The sequence below is a fragment of the Gracilinanus agilis genome, chromosome 6 (assembly GCF_016433145.1).
Source record: "Gracilinanus agilis isolate LMUSP501 chromosome 6, AgileGrace, whole genome shotgun sequence".
Classification (NCBI taxonomy): domain Eukaryota; kingdom Metazoa; phylum Chordata; class Mammalia; order Didelphimorphia; family Didelphidae; genus Gracilinanus; species Gracilinanus agilis.
The window spans coordinates 201,489,933-201,510,376 of record NC_058135.1 but is presented as its reverse complement, the minus strand read 5'-3'; the positions used below and the strand labels follow the sequence as shown (position 1 = coordinate 201,510,376).

Below are 20,444 nucleotides of genomic sequence, written 5' to 3'. Positions count from 1 at the left end.
GGGACTAAGGCAGGTTAAGGGTGATAATAGGAGATAATGGGAAATAAAATTGTAATAGGGGATAAGACACTGTGGATAGGGGTTTTGTAGATCTCTATATCAGTAAGCGGGAAAGGAAGGTACAATGGTGAAGGTGGTAAATTGAAGTGGTAGGAGAGGTAAGGGAATGACTGAGTTTAGGGAATATAAGCACTGAGGTATAAAGGGTTGCAAGGGAGAGGATGAAGTATTTTGTGCAGGCAGCTGTAGCAGGGAGACACAGACTGGGTACACAGGTTTGAGAAAGAGACACTGAAGGGAAACAGACTGAGCCCTCCAGGCAGGAAGGGCACTTCTACAGACAGAGTTTAGGGCCAGCCAGGAATGGCTAGAAACTGACTAGAGGCCTTTCTAGTCAGTTTCTCAGGTTCACAAAGGAATAGTCCAGAGGAAGTATAGAGATCACCACTTCCTCCAAGATGGACGCCTCCAACTCCCCTCAGGACCCAGAGAGAATATTATTCCTTTCTCCCCTTTGCCCTCTCTTATCAATCAACTAATGAATTAGCCAAAGGTTTGATTAAGTGACAAACAGGGTTTATTGAGTTTCTGGGATGATTGTAAAGGACCTAGGGATACAAGGTAACTCTAACAGCCGCCTAGGGAAAGCTTGGGTGGGGGAGGGACACAGGAATGTGAGACTGAGAAAGGACCTGCCTAACTCAGCCCCAGAGGGTTTTGTTGCCTTTAGGGTTAGGTCAGTTGTATACAATGATTCAAGAGATAATTTGTATCAATTTGTATTCCCCTACTTGACTAAGGGGAAACTAAATCTACTAAGTTTGAAAGCTACCACCCAGATCCACCCTCCTTCCAAAAACCCACAGAAATTCAGGAAGGGAAAATGATGATTGGGTAAGGGAAGGTCAGGGAGATCCTAAGGAAATAGCTAAGCTAACAAATCTTAAGAGAAAAGCTGCAGAATCAAGGCCAGGTTTTTCAGTCCAAAGAAAGAGCTTAGTTGACCCTCCTACTCTCATGGAGTCTCCAGGATTAACTGCTTCTCCTCAGGATTCTAAACCCTTTTCAACTGTCAGAAATTCTGCAGTAAGGCTTTGCAGGGTGGTAGAGAGTCAGGCCTGAAGACTAGAAGTCTTGAGTTCATATATGACCTCAGGCACTTTCTAGCTATGTTAACCCTCAGCAAATCTCCTAACCTCTATTGCCTACCCCATGCCACTCATTTTCCTTGGGATGAATACTTAGTATCCATCCTAAGGCAGAAAGTTGTTTTTTTTTAAACCCTTACATTATGTCTTAGAATCAATCCTGTGAGATAATTCCAAGGCTGAAGAGTGGTAAAGGGTAGGCAATGGGAATTAAGTGACTTGCCCAGCTAGGAAGTATCTGAGGTCAAATTTGAACCCAGGACCTCCTGTCTCTAGGAAAGTGTTGTTGGTTTTGTTTTTTTTTTAAAGAAGGGGCCCTGGGTTAAGAACTTCTCATCTAAATGGACTCTTAGGGACTTACAGCACTAGATCTTTGACCCCTAAGTGAGGTATATAAGGATGATATTAAAAATTATCTAAGGTTAATGTAAATAATGCAAGTAGAATAGGCCCTAAAATAAGTCTTTGATAACTTCCAGTCACAGACACATAAAGATGTTGTCTAAGCAGATAAAAATTTACATCAACATATAATAAATAAAAGTGGACAAGATATTTAACAAGCTGTTGGCTGTGTTAGCCAAAAGAGAATGGAATAGCCCCTAGATCTCTCCTTTGGCCAGAGAAGTCCATTTAATCTAGATTTCTTATAACTGGAATATTCTGCTTCTCTATCTTTACCTATTAATATCCTTCACACCCAATTAATTGTCACTTCTGAAAAATATTTAGACAAGATGTCCTCCTTAATCCTTTCTGATTCTAAATCTATGATCCTGTGATTTTTCACCATATTTAATAAACTATGTGGCCACAGTATGCTTCCTACTTATGTCCTATGGATGTGGAAAATCACAGATGCCGTGACTTGAGTCATAAATTTCATCTTTTTTATATTTCAAGCAATATTCCAAATCATCCAAGATTCCAAACCTGGCCAATAAGGATTTAAATTGCTCAGTGCTGCCACTTTAAGCCTAAGGCAGTAGGAGGAAAACAGTCTAGATTCCTTTCCAGAGGAGATATTGTGGCTCTGGGGAAGTTGTACCATGCATGCACCAGAGGCTGCTGGCTCAAGGAGAGGGCATCTTGTGAACATCCTTCACTGAATAACTAATAAAGTAATACACTGGCTTTCTACATACTTAAGAAAGGCATCACATGAGCCATTGTTGGAGTTCTGTGACTCCATAGTAGTACAAGGTATATACACAATATATATCAGTTCTGGGCAGCTAAGTGGGACAATGGATGGAGCGCCAGGACTAGAGTCAGAAAGACTCATCTTAACTGAGTTCAAATCTGGCCTCAGATACTTATTAGCTGTGTGACCCTGGGCAAGTCACTTAATCCTATTTGCTTCAGTTTCCTCATCTGTAAAATAAGCTGGAGAGGGAAATGGTAAACCACTCCAATATTGTTGCCAAGAAAACTCCAAATGCAATCATGAAGAGTCAGACAAGACTGAAAAATAATTGAACAACAAAAAGTATTAGTTTTGCTACTTCCAAATTCTACAACTGTTCCTCCATGCCTGAAATGTATTTCCTCCTTTTTTTCCCACCTCATAAAGTCCCTCTCTTCTAAGATGATTGCAATTTCTGATTCTATTACCAGCTAGTGACTTCCTTCTCCAATTACCTTTTATTGAACTATTTTGTATTAATTCAGTTTACATTTATATATTATGTTATATATTTGTATACATGTGTTACATGTTACATTTCTATATTGTGTTTTATATGTTATCTATGTATTTTAGAAATAAATGTATACATAATATAAATATATAAATGTAAAATGAGTCAATATCATATCAGTTCTGGTCAGGTAAGTGGTACAGGGGATGGAGTGCCAGGACTAGTCAGAAAGACTCATCTTACTGAGTTCAAATCTGGCCTCAGATACTTATTAGCTGTGTGACCCTGGGCAAGTCACCTAACCCTATGTACATATATTGCATATATGGACACAAACACACACATACTTGTTTCTTTCATTGGAATGTAAACTCCTTGCTAGTAGAGATTATTTTGTGTGTGTGTGTGTGTGTGTGTGTGTGTGTGCTTATGTCTCCAGGATCTATCACACTTCTGGGAACATAGGAAGATCTTAATACTTGATTGATTGATTGATGACTTTAGACAAATCACTTGACCTTTTAGGGCCCAAGTTCCCTCTTTTGTCAAATAAAAGGGTTGTATTAGATCAGTGGTTCTCAAAGGATCATCCTATTCAACTCTGTATCCTCTGATCTCAAATCTCCCTATCATATCTTGCTGTATTTGTCTTGTCTTCACTAATAGATTACAAGCCCTATGAAGGCAAGAATGTAGCCTGTTTATCCTTATACTTCTGTATTAACGACTGTGTTTCCTGCCTAGCATGGAGTAATAATATGCATGTGTATCATGTTGTTAAGTCGTGTCCTTTCGACAAGCCTGTGTGGTGAGTAGAACAGCTGTTATCAGTCCCACTTTACAGATGAAGAAACTAATGGTCAGAGAGGTTAAATGACTCCTCGTTTAATATAACTACTAAATGTCAAAGCCAGAATCGGTTTTCCTCTGAGGCTAGTGCTCTTTCCAGAATATACTGCACTGTTTGCAGGGAACCCACAAACTGATTTATGTTGCAATTTTACACTCAGAAGATTCACCCAGTGACAAATCCAGGTGTCATAAAGCACTGTCTATACACTTCAGTTCAACAGCTTGGAGAAAGGAAGGTCATTTCCTTGTGTTGTTAGTTGTCCTAAGAGATCTGACAGCAGTGACATTTGGAGAAAGAGAGAAAGGGCTTGGCCCAGATAAAAGAGCCGACATTTGATACAGTTTCATGGTCGGTAAAAATTCTCCTGTCAGATCCCTTGATTTTCCCCCCTCAGCTTTGTCCCTGCCTGTTTGGTGCTTCTTGACAATCTGATCTTCTTAGTTTTGCCCCAGAGGGTCTTTCAAGTAATTATGATAAGCACCCTGTGTCATTTGAATATTTAAAACAGGGGACAATTAAGCCACCTGCTGAAACCTTAGTCCCACGGCTGATCTAGGGTTACTTCCTTCAGGAACAAACAGCGGCGAGTCTAAGGAAGACTGTCTAGATAGATGTGCTACCATTTCAGGATGTTGTCATAGTACACGTGTGCTTGGGCAGAAGAAGAAAAATGCACTTCAAAATGGCCTGGAATGAAAAGGCGACCTTGGGTCTGAGGATGGCGCCGCGCCTGAGAAAGGCTGCTGCAGCTGCTGCCGCTGCCCGCTGGCCTCGGGGATGATTTCTTAAGCCACTAGGATGCCTGGATGTTTTAAAAAGACGTGGTTCGGCTTGGCCTCCTTGCTGAGTTTCTCCTCCTTTCTGCTCATCATCGTTGCTCTGGCAATCCCCAAGTGGCTCAGTGGGAAGATCCTCTGTCAGACCGGAGTGGATCTGGTCAACGCCACCGATCCAGAGCTTGTAAAATTCATTGGAGACATTTACTACGGACTCTTCCGGGGCTGCAAAGTGCGCCAGTGTGGGCTGGGTGGCCGGCATTCCCAGTTTGCCAGTGAGTATCATATGCTTCTCTGCGTGCCACGAAAACGGGTTCCTTTTTAGAACTTTTAAACGAGGAAGTTTTATTAAATGGAGCATTTGTTTGTCTCCCTAAGGGAAGGAAAGTTTATGGAGAGGGCACCCAGTGGGCAGCCAACTACATACAAAGAAAATCAATTGGTAATAATCGAGAGAAGAAAGGTATTAGCATTAAGAAGGATGGGCGGAGAGGGGGGCAACTGGGTAGCTCAGTGGATTGAGAGTCAGGCCTAGAGACTGGAGATTCTAGGTTCAAATCTGACCTCAGTCACTTCCCAGCTGTGTGACCCTGGGCAAGTCACTTGACCCCCATTGCCCACCCTAACCACTCCTCCACCTAGGAGCCAATACACAGAAGTTAAGGGTTTAAAAAAAAAAAAAAGGATGGGGTTGAGTAAGTGACTCAGTGGGTTGAGAACCAGTCCTAGAAATGGGAGATCTTGGATTCAAATCTGGACTCAGAAACTTCCCAGGGGTCTGACCCTGGACAAGTCACTTAACCCCCACTGCCTAAAGCGGTGATGGCAAACCTATGACACATGTGTCAGCACTGACATGTGTAGCCATTTTTGATGACACACACTGTATACAGAGAAGTATGGGGCCGCATGCCGAGGATGAAACATTTGCTGTAGTGTAGTGTAGACACTATGCACTATAGATGACAATTCTACCTATATTAATTTACCTATTTTGGTTTATTAAATACAGTTATATATTAAAATTATACATTTTTGTTATTTAAACTATAAATATTGCAAAATTATGGCGTTTTTTTCTCAAAATGACACACCACCCGAGTTATGCTCGTTTTTTTTTGGTGAATTTTGACACACCAAGTTCAAAAAGTTGCCCATCACTAGCCTAAAGCTTACCACTCTTTTGCCTTGGAACCAATACTTAAGTATTGATTCTAAGACAGAAGGTAAGGGTTTTTTTTAAAAATCAGGAAAAGCTTCTCATAGAAGATGGGATTTTAAGGAAGCCATTAAAATAAAAAAAACAAGATGAAAAGATGAGGAAGGAGATTATTCCATGCATGGGAAACAATCATTGAAAATCCCCATTGCTCTCCATGAGACTATAATAATGACTCAAAGAGGTATAAATAATTATCATTAATATTATTATTGGTGAGAAGGATACTGGACTGTGAGTCAGATCACTGGTACCTAATAGCTGTATGGCTTTCAGCAAATGAGTTCACCTAGTTAAGCCTCAGTTTCCTCACCTTTTAAATAGAGATAATAATATTAGATCTGTCTACCTCACTAGGACTGTTGTGAAGAAAGTCCTTTGTAGGGGGCAATTGGGTGGCTCAGTGGATTGATAGCCAGGCCTAAAGATGGGAGGTTCTAGGTTCAAATCTGGCCTCACATACTTCCTAGCTATGTGACCCTGGGCAAGTCACTTGACCCCCATTGCCTATTGCCTAGCCCTTACCACTCTTCTGCCTTAGAAACAAAACAAGGGTTTTTTTGTTTTTGTTTTTGTTTTGTTTTTAGTGCTTTGTAAATTATAATGGCAAAAACATGGGCTATTGTTATTTAAGAGCTCACAATTTGAAGTGATAATTGACACATGGGCAAGTTTCTGTAATTACCTTTAATGACAGTGAGGATAAACCCTCTTGGTTCTGAGAAGTAATCTTCCAGAGAGAAAAACATCTCTCTCTCTCTCTCTCTCTCTCTCTCTCTCTCTCTCTCTCTCTCTCTCTCTCTCTCTCTCAATCTTTCTCTCTCTCACACACACACACAAACACACACATTCATGCACAAAATGAGAGACAAGTTGATTTAATGAAAAGAGGACCCAAGCCTGAACCCTGCCTTGTTTACTAATTATATAGTACCTGTGCCTTAGGAATACCCTTATAGCAGCTTTGCAGAGGATGGATGTGAGTGATTTCAATACTTATTCCTTGTGCAAATTTGAACAAGTCTCTTCTGTGGGCCTCACTCTACTCATCTGTGAAAGAAAAAGAGGCATGGCCTTAGGGGGTAATAGAGTGCTGGTCTTAGAATCAGGAATACATATGTTCATATCCTACCTTTAACATTGGCTAGCAACATGACCCCTGACAAGTCACTTAACATCTATTTGCCTTATATAATCAATCAATCAAAAATCACTTATTAAGCCAGGCGCTTACTGTGCTAGTTGTAAGGATTGTATATAAAAAAATAAAGTAAAATAATATTTGCTCTCAAGAAGCTTACATTCTAGTGGGGGATGAGGTGGGTTCAGAGAAATAATATGTACATATATAAGTTGATATATATATATATATATGATAAATACAAAGGAATTTCATTGGATAGGCACTGCCAACTGGAAAGATCAAAGAGGGCTTCATGTAGGAGGTAACAATTAAGCTAAGCTCTGAAAGAAGCTTAGGCATTCCAAGAGGCAGAGGTATGGTATATATGCCTTCCAAGCTTGGGAGATACAGTGGGCAAAAACCTAGAAAAGAGGAATGGAATGCCACATGTGAGAGAAAGTCAATTTGACTGGAAATAAGGTGTATGAAGAGGAATCATGTATAATAAACCTGGAGAGGTAGGCTGCAACCAGGTTATAAAGGGCTTTAAATGCCAAACAAAAGAGTTCCTAGAGGCAATATGGAGGGGAAAGAAATGGTCACAGGCATGATGTGGTCAGACACATGCCTTAGGAACACTACTTCGATAGCTTTGAAGAGAATAAATTAGAGAGGGAAGAGAATTGACATACAAATCAGCTGGAAGGCTATTGATGTAAATTAGGAAAGAGATGAAAGCATGGACTAGGGTGGTAGCCATATGAATGGAGGAAAGGAATAAATGGATGCAAAAGATGTGGCAGAGGTAAAATTAGCCAGACTTGGCAACTTGTTAGAAAGGCAGGAGGGTAGAAGAGAGAAGATATCTCTGAAATTGTGAACATGGCTCCACCAGAAATAGGAAGTTAGGAATAGGGATGGGTTTGGGGAAAAGACAATTAATTATTTCAGACACTTTGAGTTCATGATGATGATTGAGTTCAGATGACTCTGGGCCATTCATTTTGAACCTTCCCACAGGAAGTTGGAGATAAAAACCCATGCTCATGAAGGAGATAGGGTTTGGGTATACATTATGGACTTGGAATCATCCAAATCAAGAGGATAATTGAGCCCATGGTAGCTGATGAAGTCCCCCAGAGAGTATATAGAAAAAAGAGGTCCCTGGACAAAGCCTTGGGGGCATCCATAACAACTCCTTAAGTCTTATCTACTAAGTCAGTGATGGCGAACCTTTTAGAGATGGATTGCTGGGCTCCACCTCCACTCCTCCCTCCAGACCAAGTGCCAAGCCTGCCTCATTGCCCAGAGACTGAGTGACCCAGCCCCCCCCCCCCCTTACCTAAGATAGGGGATGGAGGAAACTCTCCCATTGGACTTCTGGGTAGAGGGGTAAATGAGAGGAAAGTGTGGAGAGGGGGAGGAGAGTGGCCCAAGCGCTACATTCCCCACCAGCTCTGCTCCCCTCTAGCTATATGCCACACTGTGAGCTGCTCCCCTCAGACCAAATAATGTCAAAGTTTGGGGAAAAGCACTAACACCTGGATGGGGAATCAGGAAAGGACTTTTGTAAAAGTTAACACTAGAGTGCTGAAGAAAGCTAGGAATGTCAAGGGACAGGATACAGGATAGCACAGTGAAAAGTGTATTCCCTAGGAAGTCAGAAGACCCAGGTTCAAATATTGTCTATGACAATGCTTACATGATCTCGAGCAAGTCACTTGGGGCCTCAAAGTCCGTAAGTGGAAAATGATGGTTTTGGATTTAAGCTGTAGATGCATGATTCTATTTTTTTTTTTAATAGTGAAAAGGAAGAACATCCCGGACATGGGGGAACACTGTATACAGAAGTAGGAGATGGAATGCTATATACAAACAACAGCAAGAAGGTCATTTTGGCTAGAAAGCAGAGTATGTGGATAGGAATATAAGAGCAACCTAGAAAGATAGATTAGAGTCAAGTTATAAAATCCTATAATCCTATAAGAGAAATAGGAGAAAGGTACTGGTAAATATGGTATTCTATTCTTGAAGATAATTGGAACATCGCTAAGTAATAATGAAATGAATGATTCAGAGAAGCCTGGGAAGAACTTGTAGGAACTGATGCAAAAGGAAATGTTCAGAATAAGGAGAACAATTTTCATAACATCAATAGCATAAAGGAAAACAACTGTGAAAAACTTAACTCTAATGCAGCACCCAATCATGACTTCAGGAGTCTAATCCTGAAGTATGCCCCCCATTCTCTTGACAAAGAGATATTGAATTTAGGGTGCAGAGTATGACATAGATTTTCAGGCATGACCAATTTGTTGACATGCTTTGCTTGACTATACTTACTTGTTACAAAGAAAGTTTTCTATTAGGTAGAGGTGGAAGTGGAGGGAGTTGGTAGGTAGTGATAAAAGTGAAAAAACTCTTTTTTTAAATGTACAGAAACACAAAGAAGGAAACTCAGAAGGGGATAGAGATAAGCAGGATGGTTTTGTTAGTATTATCAATTGATCAATAAGCATTTATTAAGTATATACTATGTCAGGCACTATGCAAAGTACTGAAAGTACAAAAAGCAAAAGAGAGGCTCTGCCCTCCAAAAGCTTATAATCTAATTGTAACATATAAACAAGTATATACGAAACAGGCTATGTACAGAAAAAATAGGAAATAACTGACAGAGGAAAGGCTCTAATACTATCATGTTAATTTAATATGTGCTTTTAAAACTGACAGAAATGTACAGTTTCATATTCAACCCTCTTCTTGTATATTGAAATGTTCCTATTTATTGAGGTCTGTTAAGTTCAGAATAAAAACTAAAAATAAAAACTGTAGGGATACAGGCCCGGGGCATGCTTGGAGCCACCTCTGACCAGCTTCCATGAGAAATCGTTAAATTGTCTAGAATTATGAAAGTGTTAATAATGTAGATCAAACTTAAAATTATATATGCACATTTCTCCAGGAGAGCCTGGCTATTAAACATTTACCAACACATCTTGGTATTGCTCTAAGCATTTAGAGTAGAAAGCTCTGTGAATGAAGCCATCACCAGATTGGAGGCCTGGTGGATACAGGCTAATAATAATAATAATAATAATAACAACTTATATAGTACCTTAAGGTATTTTGGGTCCATTATCTCATTTGAGCCTCAGAATGCCCCTGGTCATAGGAGATACAAGTGAACAAGAGGTAAGAAAGTATATGTACACAGAAGAAAACATTATGAAAGAATTCAATTTTGAACTGGACTCAGTTTCTGCCTGTACTTAATCACTCTGTCTCTGTTTCTATAAAGTGAGGAGTTGGATTAAATGAATTCTATGATCCCTTCTACCTTGAAATCTATTATGATCCTAAAGATTCAGATACGACAGCACACCCAGGTATCAAATTACTCCTTCTGTCTAAAGATTTCTGCCCCTTCTGTTCTCTGTAGAAAAGGTATTCACCCCCTACACATTGATGCTGAAAGGCTTAGACTTAAGGCAGGGCCAGCTGGGTAAATTGTGTAGCAAGACTTTCAGAATGATTGATTGTGTCTATATAAGTAGCATCTGTCTATTTTTAAGGCACAAAGTTAAAGATAACTAAAATCGAAATAGAAACCTAAAGGAACTAACATTACTAACATAAGAATCAGAAAGGCAATCAATCTTTATACTGTGGTGTGACAGTCTTAAAATAATTAGATTAATGAGGGAAAAAAAGAATGACCTGAAGGAACCAGCAACAAAAATGTTTTTAATGCTTAAAATATCTCTTGGCTGATTCTGGGTAAATCTGATTTTCAGATTTAGAACAATCTCTTAAAATTATCTTTTGCTAGATTTAGAATCCACTGGCCATAAAATCATACAAATAAACACAATTTGAAGAGATTAAAATGAAACAAACTCCAAATACTTACAAATAATTATTAAAACATCAATAATCCCTTCTGATTTCTTTGTCTTTTGTGTATTTTTTTCTGATTTTGTTGCAATAACTTTTTTTTTCAAAGGATCATCACAGATTTAGAATTGTAAAGATCCTTAAAGGTCATTTAGCCTAACCCTCATTTTAATTCATTCATTGAAAAGTATTTCTTAAGTTAATACTATGCTCCAGGCACAAAGAAGAAAATAAAAGGAATAATCTTTATTCTTAAGAAATTTATTTTACTGAGAAACTTGAGGCTCCAGAACAGCTTAAATAATTTGGACTTAAATGGACTTAAATAACTTGTTAACCCAGGACCTCTGGACATCTACTCCCTCTCCCCCCAAACCCCCTCCCATAATTAGTGTTTTTAAGGAGGAATCTCTGATACAATGAAAAAAGAATTGACTCTACAGTCAGAGCCAATTCAACCTCCACCTTTGATGTTTACCACCTGTGATCTTAGGAAATCACTTAAACTCCCTGGGCCTCAATTTTCCCAAGTGAAAAATAAGGAAATTGAACTGAATGGTATCTGAGGTTCCTTCCAACTCTAAATCTATTGTCCTAGAATAATCCTAGGGTGGTTCTGATTTGGCCACCTTCCTTCTGTATGATTTCACAAGTCTTTCCACACTTCTTACAGTCTTCGTAGTTGTCTTTTTTGATAATGTAACACTCCTCAGAAAGAACTTTTTAAATGTGTAACAAGACAAGTATTTTTAGCCTAAACAAAATGAATGTCAATAGATGTCAACAGTTCACTTACTACCATGAAAAGAAAAAATGTATCATTATTGTTTTAAATAGAAATCTTTGACTTCCCATAGAATATCCACCAATCTGTACTATTCACTTTTTATTGAACATAAAGCAAAGCTTTAGGCACAGCAGTTAAAATTTGAAGCCAACAGAGTGTGTGGTTGGAAGAGGTTGCTCCACTAAAAACATGGGCTTCATGCCTCCATTTTTCCACTGTAGGACTAACAGCTATTCAGTGAGTCTCCCCACTAACAGAGAGTAAAGATACTCTCCCTCTCTGCGTTAGTAATACTCTACAAAAAAAATACAAATACTATGTATTTGTCTCTAAGGAAGACCAATGAAAAAGAATAATTATCCTCCCCCAACCAGAAGCACCCCTGGGTTAATAATAGTAGCTTTGAGTGGGATGTTACTTAGGAATTATTTAATTATCTCCTTGTCAGGAGAAACTTCAGAATGAGGCAGATACCCATCTCTTCAGGGTGTTTTAGATACAACTCCATTTGGAAGCCCTGGGCAGTTTCTTTCCTTTGTTGGCTGCATTTGGGTTGCAGAGTGACAGCCAGCTATGCAATTGGGTTCACAGACTATCTCCAGCCAAGAGTAGTTCTTCACTTCTGGCTCTTGGAATTCCTGACTCCCTTCTAGAACCAGCTCAAGGAACACCTCTTAAGAGTTTTTCCCTTGATTCTTCCCCTCCACCCTACTCCATCACAGTTGTTCCCCACCCACTCCAAAACTGGTTTGTATTTGCATAGCTTAGATTTTGTATTTACTTATCTGAATGGCTATTGTTTTCCCCTAGTGGAATATGGACAAGGACTGTTTCATTTTTGTTTTCATTCCTCCAGGACCTTGCATAATGGTTGGCATAAGCCCTTAATAAATACTGGTTGATGAATTGATTTGATAACCCCAAGATCATTTCTGTCCTTCTAATAAACAGTTTGACAAACTTATCCTTTTCTCTCCCTTCTCCTGCTCCATAGCCAAGTTGCCAGATTCTCAAACTTGTTAATTCTACTCCAAATGTTTGACCCTTTCATTCGTAGAATCTCCCAACTAGTTTAGGCCCTCATCACCTCTCAACTGGACTATTATCACTTAACTTTTTTCAGCTTTGGTTTTCTCATCTATAAAAATGGGGATAATAGTAGTATGGTTATTATGAGAATCAAGTGATATTATGAATAGCACTTTGGAAATCTTAAAGGGCCATTTAAATGCTAGCTATTATTACAATTGTACTCCAGTGAAGACTCCAGCAGGACTCTGTTCCTTGTTTAATCCAGTCTGCATAGCTACCAAAGCCAGGTCTGACCATGTATCCCTTTGCTCCAGAAACCTCAATGACTTTATATTACCTCTAGGATAAAACACAAACGTGATATTTGAAGTCCTCCAAAATCTGGCTCCAACTTCCTTTCCCAGATTTATTATACAATACACCCTTCAAGTCCTCTTTCTTTCAGCCCTGATCTAAAATATTTGGCATTCCCCAAACCTGTCATTCCATCTCCTTGTGTCTTTGCACAAGGCACCCTTCAAATGCCTGGAAGGTACTCCCTCCTCCCCTCCACTCAATCCCTAGCTTCCTTCAAGCTTTAGCTCACTTCCTCTCTTCTGGGAAGTATTTTCTGATCCCCTTAAGTGTTAATGGAACCCCTCTTCAAGTTATTCCATATATGCTCATTTGTTCATTCTTTGTAACTTACTCAGCTTTCTTTGTTTCTTACCAGCAAATCCACTGGTTTGTTTGTTTGTTTTTTAACTGTACCACAGATCTAGTGCCTACCACACACCCCACTTCTCTAATACCAGCATCAAGGCAAGTCTTGACTTTCCTAGATAACTGTGGGTACCCATGAGCCCTTGAAGCCTCCCAACACAGCTGTTAGCCTTTTGCCAGTATTTTCAAACTCAAATACCTTGACAGTGAGACAGTGGAGTATAATGGAAACATTCAGGTTGGAAGATTTAGAGTTGGAGGACTTAAATTTGAATTAAATAGTCAATTGTGTGTGTGTAATGAGTATGGTATTTCTTGCCTTCTTAATGGGTGAGGGAGAGAGAATTTGGAATTAAAAAGACAGATAGATAGACAAATGATGGATGAATGGATGGATAGATGGGTAGATGGATAGAGAGATAGATAGATAGATAGATAAATATATGATAAAATTGTTAATAAAGCATATAAGCCCTTTGTGGGAGGATATGAATAAAAATTTTTTGATAAAGATTATCCTAGCAGTTGTGTTACAGGCCAAATAAATATACCAGAAAGAATATGGAATTTGGATCCAGGTTGTTGTTCATCCATCATTTTCAAAGAGGTCAAAGACATCACAGAGTGAGATCTTGACTTGTGCATGATATGGATTTGAATCATGTAGATGTTTCTGTAACCTTGGATAAATGACCCGAGTTTCCTCATCAATAAAAGAAGCAAATTGTACTAGATAATGTCTAAGGTTCCTTTCATCTTCAGATCCTCTGATCTTATATTAAGGATGGCCAACCATAATTGGCTAAGGCAGGGCTCACACTCAAGTGCCTTGCCCATTGGATTCAATTTAACAAATGTTTGGCGAAATAAATTGAATTGAAAAGAGGATGATTAACTAAATAAGGCATAGTAGTTGAGGGAATTGACAGCAAGGATATACTCTAAAAGATGTTACAAAGAAATAAGAACAAAAGAGGAGAGGCAACAGCTCCCAAACTGTGAAGTAACTCAAGAGAAAAAACTGGGAAAGGATGACTGGAGGAAAGAAAGCATTTTCCAGTGTTAAATTTCAGGTGTCATCTGAAATTGTAAGTAAATCTCCATGTAAGTGGAGATGTCCTAGAGATAACTGGAAATAAAGGGCTCAAAAGAAAACAAGGTCAGCACTTCATATGTAGACTTATAGTTGAAAACACAAAAGGATGGGCTTCCTTAAGGAAAGATATAAAGTGAGACAAACATAGGATTTAGGAGTAAGCTTTGGGGCCCTTAGATATTTAGTCCACAAGGGGAAAGTTAGTCCAGAAAGGAAATAGGGAAAGAATTATCAGAGAGATAACAGATTCAAGATTACATAGTTTCATGGAATGCAAGAATGGAAAAAAAGAGGGCTAGGTCTGCCTGTCAATGAAGCTGAGACACGTAAATGGAAGAGTACAAAGAGACCACTGCTTTTAACCAAGGAAAGGCCAGTGACAACCTAAGAGAAATTGCCACAGGTATCAAAGTCGGCTACATAATTAAAGTAGAAGGTAATTATAATAATAATAATTTTGTCATCTGTGCAATAGTTTTTAGAACTTTGAATAAAAGTAATAATAAGTATGATAGTAACTTTTCCCATAAATGTTTCTATCTGAACCCTATAAAAAAGACAAGAACACAACAATAAAAATGAAAGAAGTCTATGTAGCTTTTCAGTTTCATATTTATACTTCCTATAAAAATTTTTGGTGAAGACAGTGTCTTATACTCAGCTGTATCCTGGCTTTAGTTCACTATTTTCTAAAAATGTATGGGCCAAAATAATTCTAAAACATATGGAGAAAAAATGAAACTACTACAAAATTTGACTCAAAGATATCACATATTTGTAGCTACATTAGTAGTTTTCTGGATCTCAGTCAAAAGAAACATGGTCATATCCACCTCAAAACTTACCACAGGCTTTGTTAATGGCATAGAAATCATTAGTGGTACAGAAAGTGAATGGATACCAGCCAAGCATCCTATGCTTTCTCTTCATTGCCATTGTTGGGTTCCATGTTGTACTTGTTAAGAAAAATCCAAGAAATTAGAACTGTCTAGAACTATAGATGCATTCAATAGTCCGAAGAGGTTAGAATCTGTGGGAGATCTTATATTGAAGCAGATTAAAGAAAACATGAATCCAGAGTGAAAAAACCCCAAGTTGGGGGGCAGCTGGGTAGCTCAGTGGATTGAGAGTCAGGCCTAGAGACCGGAGGTCCTAGGTTCAAATCCAGCCTCAGACACTTCCCAGCTGTATGACCCTGGGCAAGTTACTTACCCCCATTGTCCACCCTTACCACTCTTCTGCCTTGGAGCCAATACACAGAAGTTAAGGGTTTGAAAGAAAGAACCCCAGGTTCTCTTAAAAACACAACTCATAAATAGGTTAATATAGGATAAAGCCTGGAGTTGACAGAATTCCTTTGGTGGCATTAGTCATTTTAGCTGTTCTCTGTTCCCTCATTGGACTCAGTAATAAAGCCTTGTCTATCCTGGTCCAGGTAAGGACCAAGAAGCATTTGGTAACACCCCACCTACTGGAGTAACATGGGGCTGTGTCATATTGGAAAATACACTGGGTTGGGAATTAAAAGGCATTTTCATGCAAGTCCCAAGTCTGCTCCATTCTACCCATGTGGTCCCCATACAAGTCAGATTACCTAGCTAGGAATCTGTTTCCTCATCTACAAAATGAGTGACTTGGCCTAGATGATGTCTCAAGTCCCTCTTTAAATCCTATGATACTTATATTTCTGGTTTCTCAGTTCCCACAAGCAACACTAACCTACCCTTCATGCCAGCCCTCATTTAAAAAAGGAAGAATAGTAATAAATAGTACATTGGAGAAAGGAGTGGTGTGAATCAGCATTCAGGGAAGATCTCTGGGTCAAAAGATCAAGTCAGTTTAGATTGTCACCTGTAATATTTGTTTTTTAGCTCTTTGTGTGCAATATTAATGCCTAAAGATTATAGTCTAAAGGTTAGGGCCTCCCAATGAGCAATAAAATCCTTGTATCAAGAACAGGAAAAGGTGCATATTTTTCCCAGAAAGCAACCTGCTTCTTTGGTCCTTTCCCATTTCGTTAGAGCATTCCTAATCAGTGCGACTTGTGCTTTACAAAGAAATAACCAAAATACCATATAGTTCTAGTATAGCACTTTAATATCCATAAATAAAATACAACAATGATTGTTTCTTTCTCCCCAGTCTTTCCTCACATGGTGAAACAGCTGAACACTGGCCTTCATGTCATGATTTTAATCTTCCTTTTTGTGGCCATGGCCTTGGCTCTGGTCAGTATGGGGTTTGCAATCCTCAATATGATAAAGGTCCCGTATCGTGCAATAAATGGTCCTGCTGGTGTATGCCTGTGGAATGTACTTGCAGGTAAGGCACTTTGCTTCAGGTCTATGTCACTGTCAAATAGCACTAGAAATATAGTTAAATTCACTATAGGCATTCATTAAAATATCTTCTTCATTTTTCTCTCATTTTATTTTTTCAAATTTTACCTTCTTTTCCTCCTCTCCTCCCCTCCCTCTTCCCCGTCCTACTCCTCTCCTCTGTGTTGAGAAAGCAAGAAAAATAAAACCCTTGTTTAAAATATATAGTTAAACAAAATGAATGGTTACATTGGTCCATTATTTAATGCACATATATAAATATGTATGAGTATGTGTAAATATATGTATGTACATTGCATATATGTGTACACACATCATCTATGTCATATAGTCATGCATAAATGTATATCTCAAACTGCACTCTGAGTCTGGGTCTAGCTCTTCTCTATCAGGAGGTGGGAAGCATGTTTCATCACAATCCTCTAGAATCATGGTTGATTATTACATTGTGTTCCTAAGTCTTTCAAAGTTGTTTGTCTTTACGGTATTTTTGTTACTGTATAAATTTTTTCACCATTTCCTTAAAATTAGTTTCTGCTTATTTTTTTTGGCTATAAATTACTCAAGCAATTTTTAATAATCTTTCTATTTTTGTCTACCCACAAAATATAAACGTGATTATTTAGGTACATGAGTGATTCAGGGCATGAGACAGAAGGGGCAGTAGGAAGAGAAGCTAAAAGAAAATGATGGTGAAAGAGCTAGGACTAAGAAGAGAGGAAATGGGGAGAGAGGTGATATACAGACTGGAGGAATGATGAAGGAGCTGTAGGTGGAGATCAGGATTGAAGGCTCAGCAGCAACATCTAACAAAGATAAGAGAAAGGCAGGGGTCTTCCCCACTAGAAGGTAAGCCTCTTTGAGTAGGGATTGTTTCATTCTTTGCTCACTAGTATCCCCTGTGCCTTCCACAGTGCCTGGCACAATTAAATGATTATGATAAGAGCACTGACCACCAAAGATCAAGTCCATTTGAGAAAGGGGAAAAATAATCACTATTGAACTGCAAATCTCAGAGGGATTTGCAGTAAGTGTGTAACATGCCATGAAATTGATTCTACAGAATATGGCATATCACCATCCTCTCTTTGCTTTCTCTCCAATAGACTCTCCCACTGCTTCTTTCCATCATCCCAATCTAAACCTTTTTTTTAAAACCCTTACCTTCTTTCTGTCTTAGAATGGGCAGTATATATTGGCTCCTATTTTTGATCAGCTCATAGTGATCATCCTAACTTCATTCCCTACTCTAAGGCTTGCCAGTCATACCCATGGGGAGTCAAAATCAAACAGGTACCTGAAGTCAGAGGTGAAAAACAGAGTGAGCAGAAGCTGCCTGATGGAGTAGAAAGAGAATGGAATTTGACAGTAGAGGCCAGCAGTAAGTGTCCTAGCTTCCCATCTCCACTGTCTAATCTTGATTTTTTCTCATCTATAGAACGATGGGGTAAGGTCTCTAAGATATCTTCCAGCTCTCCATCCTGCGATTGGATCATAAGGTCTAAAACTACTGCAGTGCAGTAGCTGGGGGAAGGGAGGTACTTGGATCTCTCTTCTTTCCTTTCTCTTCCAGCTCATTTTCAATTCTTATCTCCTCTCCTAACCCTTTATCTATGGAAAAAGCTAATCAAGGCTAAATAAGGAAGTAAATAGCCAAGTACCAAAGAAATTAGTGAAAATGCAGGCTGAAAAGAAATTCAGAGATGAAGCAAAAGGAGTCACAAATACAATTGGAAACTATTTGGACCCTACTTCTCTTCTGTTAGGGTCACGGGGACATCCTCGGGTGTTTAAGGGATTTGTGGTTTCTTTTTTCAGTTAGGTTTTTTTTTTTAATTGTTTTTGTTTTTAAACTCTTACCTTCTGTCTTAGAGTCATAAAAATATCTGAGACCAGAATTGAACCCGTCCTACCATCTCCAAACCTGGCTCTCAATCCACCTAACTGCCTCTCAGTTAAGTTTTTAATGCGCATAATCTCATAGCACAGAGCAGTAGGAAGAATGATGAATTTGGAATTAGAGGGCATGGGTTCAAATCTTATCTCAGCCACTTACTCCCTCTGAACTTCAGGGCAAGTCATTTCACTAAAGTCTCAGGATCCTCCTGTGTAAATAAGGGTAACCTGTATATAGCCTTTAAGGTCTCTTCCAGCTCTAAGTCTAACCCTATGAATAGGCACAAAGTATCAAAAGTTCCCTCTGGTATCATATAAGGGAAAAGGGAAGTGCCATCTCATTGATATAAATCACCAAAAAAAAAAATACTAAAATTCACTCTTATACCTATTTATGCCCTTGTCTCCCTGTTAGAGTCTAAGTTCCTGGAGCTCCAGTACTGCATCTAACTTTACCCAATGATTTATGGTCTGTGTGGCGGGTAAACTGTGTCTGGGATTCAATTCTTCCAGCTCTTAGTTACTTGTATTTTCTCCAGCACGGTTCCTTGCTCATAAAAAATACTTGATAATTATTTATTGAACTGAACTAGATTCCATGAATTTGGAATTTATGATATTTCAGAAGGGTCAGGACTAAAATTCCAGTGGGCAAAGAGGTGGCTCAGTAGGTTGAGAACCAGTCCAAGAAAGGGGAGGTTCTAGAGTCAAATCTGACCTCAGACACTTCCTAGCTTTGTGACCTGGACAAATCACTTAACCCCCCATTGCCTAGCCCTTACTGTTCTTCTGCCTTGGAACCAATACACAGTTAATTGACTCTAAGATGGAAGGTAAGAGTATATAGAAAAATTGAATTCCAATGAATAATGTAATTAAAAATGCAAAGAGACAGTAAACATATTGATAAGAATGAGTCATATTCAAATACTTTGCAAGCAACAACTTCAAACAACTAATGAGTTATCTATAGCTGATTCCTATCTGTTTATTAGAATAGATTCAATATGAATTCTACTTAATAGTGCTTTGTTAGCCTAGTTCACCTTGCTATAAGTATTTCAAAATAATAAGATTGTATTTCTTTTTTTTAAATTCTCTAATTCAGATTGGACGCCCTCCTGCTTAGCTTGAATCAGGCTTTGCTTCATGGTTTTGCTTCATGAGTCCTTCATAGATTGAAAATAGTTAGTAAATAATATGAGATTTTCAGAGGTTTGATTCAGCCTATATAAAGTTTGGCTCGGTCCTTATCAAGAAGGTGATGATTTAAGTAAGGTACCAGGAAGTCTTTAATTGCTGTCCTATAATCTGAATGAATTTTCAATCTCTCTTTGGTTCTAGGTGGCATCGTTGCTTTGGCCATTGGGAGCTTCATGGCAGCTGTGAAATTCCATGACCTCACAGACAGAATTGCCAATTTTCAGGAAAAGATCTTTCAGTTTGTGGTCGTGGAAGAACAGTACGAAGAGTCTTTCTGGATCTGCGTGGCAAGTGCTACTGCTCATGCAGCAAATTTGCTGGTGGTAGCCATAAGTCAAATTCCCCTTCCTGAGATCAAAACCAAAATAGAAGAGGCAACTGTGACAGCAGAAGATATCTTGTATTAATAGCCTCCCTTAACTGTACTTGCTTCCTAAAAATGGTTCTGTGAAATAACCTGAGGCATAATTTTTGGGTTCTTGTGCTTCTGATTTGGACAAAGATCTTTCTTCATTAATGCTTTGGCCACTAATTAATAGGCAATGATTTCATAGATTCCATGAAGATCAATGGAAACTGTCAGTAATTATAACTGGGATTATAAATTATATACTGCCTAGATCTTGTTACCTGAAAAAAGAATTAATGATATAATCAAATATGGACAGTAACGACATTTTCTCTAGAGACTTTAAGCCTAGGAGATTTATGGACCTGGGCAAGTCAAGATTTC

The 20,444-nt window shown here is 38.7% G+C and overlaps 1 protein-coding gene across 1 annotated transcript; it reads left to right on the top strand.

The window, feature by feature from the left end:
* Positions 1 to 4,439: 4,439 nt before the first annotated feature.
* Positions 4,440 to 20,118, top strand: CLRN2 (clarin 2). Its single transcript, XM_044680124.1, has 3 exons — positions 4,440 to 4,692; positions 16,416 to 16,595; positions 19,853 to 20,118. The coding sequence occupies exons 1-3, from the start codon at positions 4,440 to 4,442 to the stop codon at positions 20,116 to 20,118; spliced, it is 699 nt and encodes a 232-aa protein (XP_044536059.1).
* Positions 20,119 to 20,444: the final 326 nt, after the last annotated feature.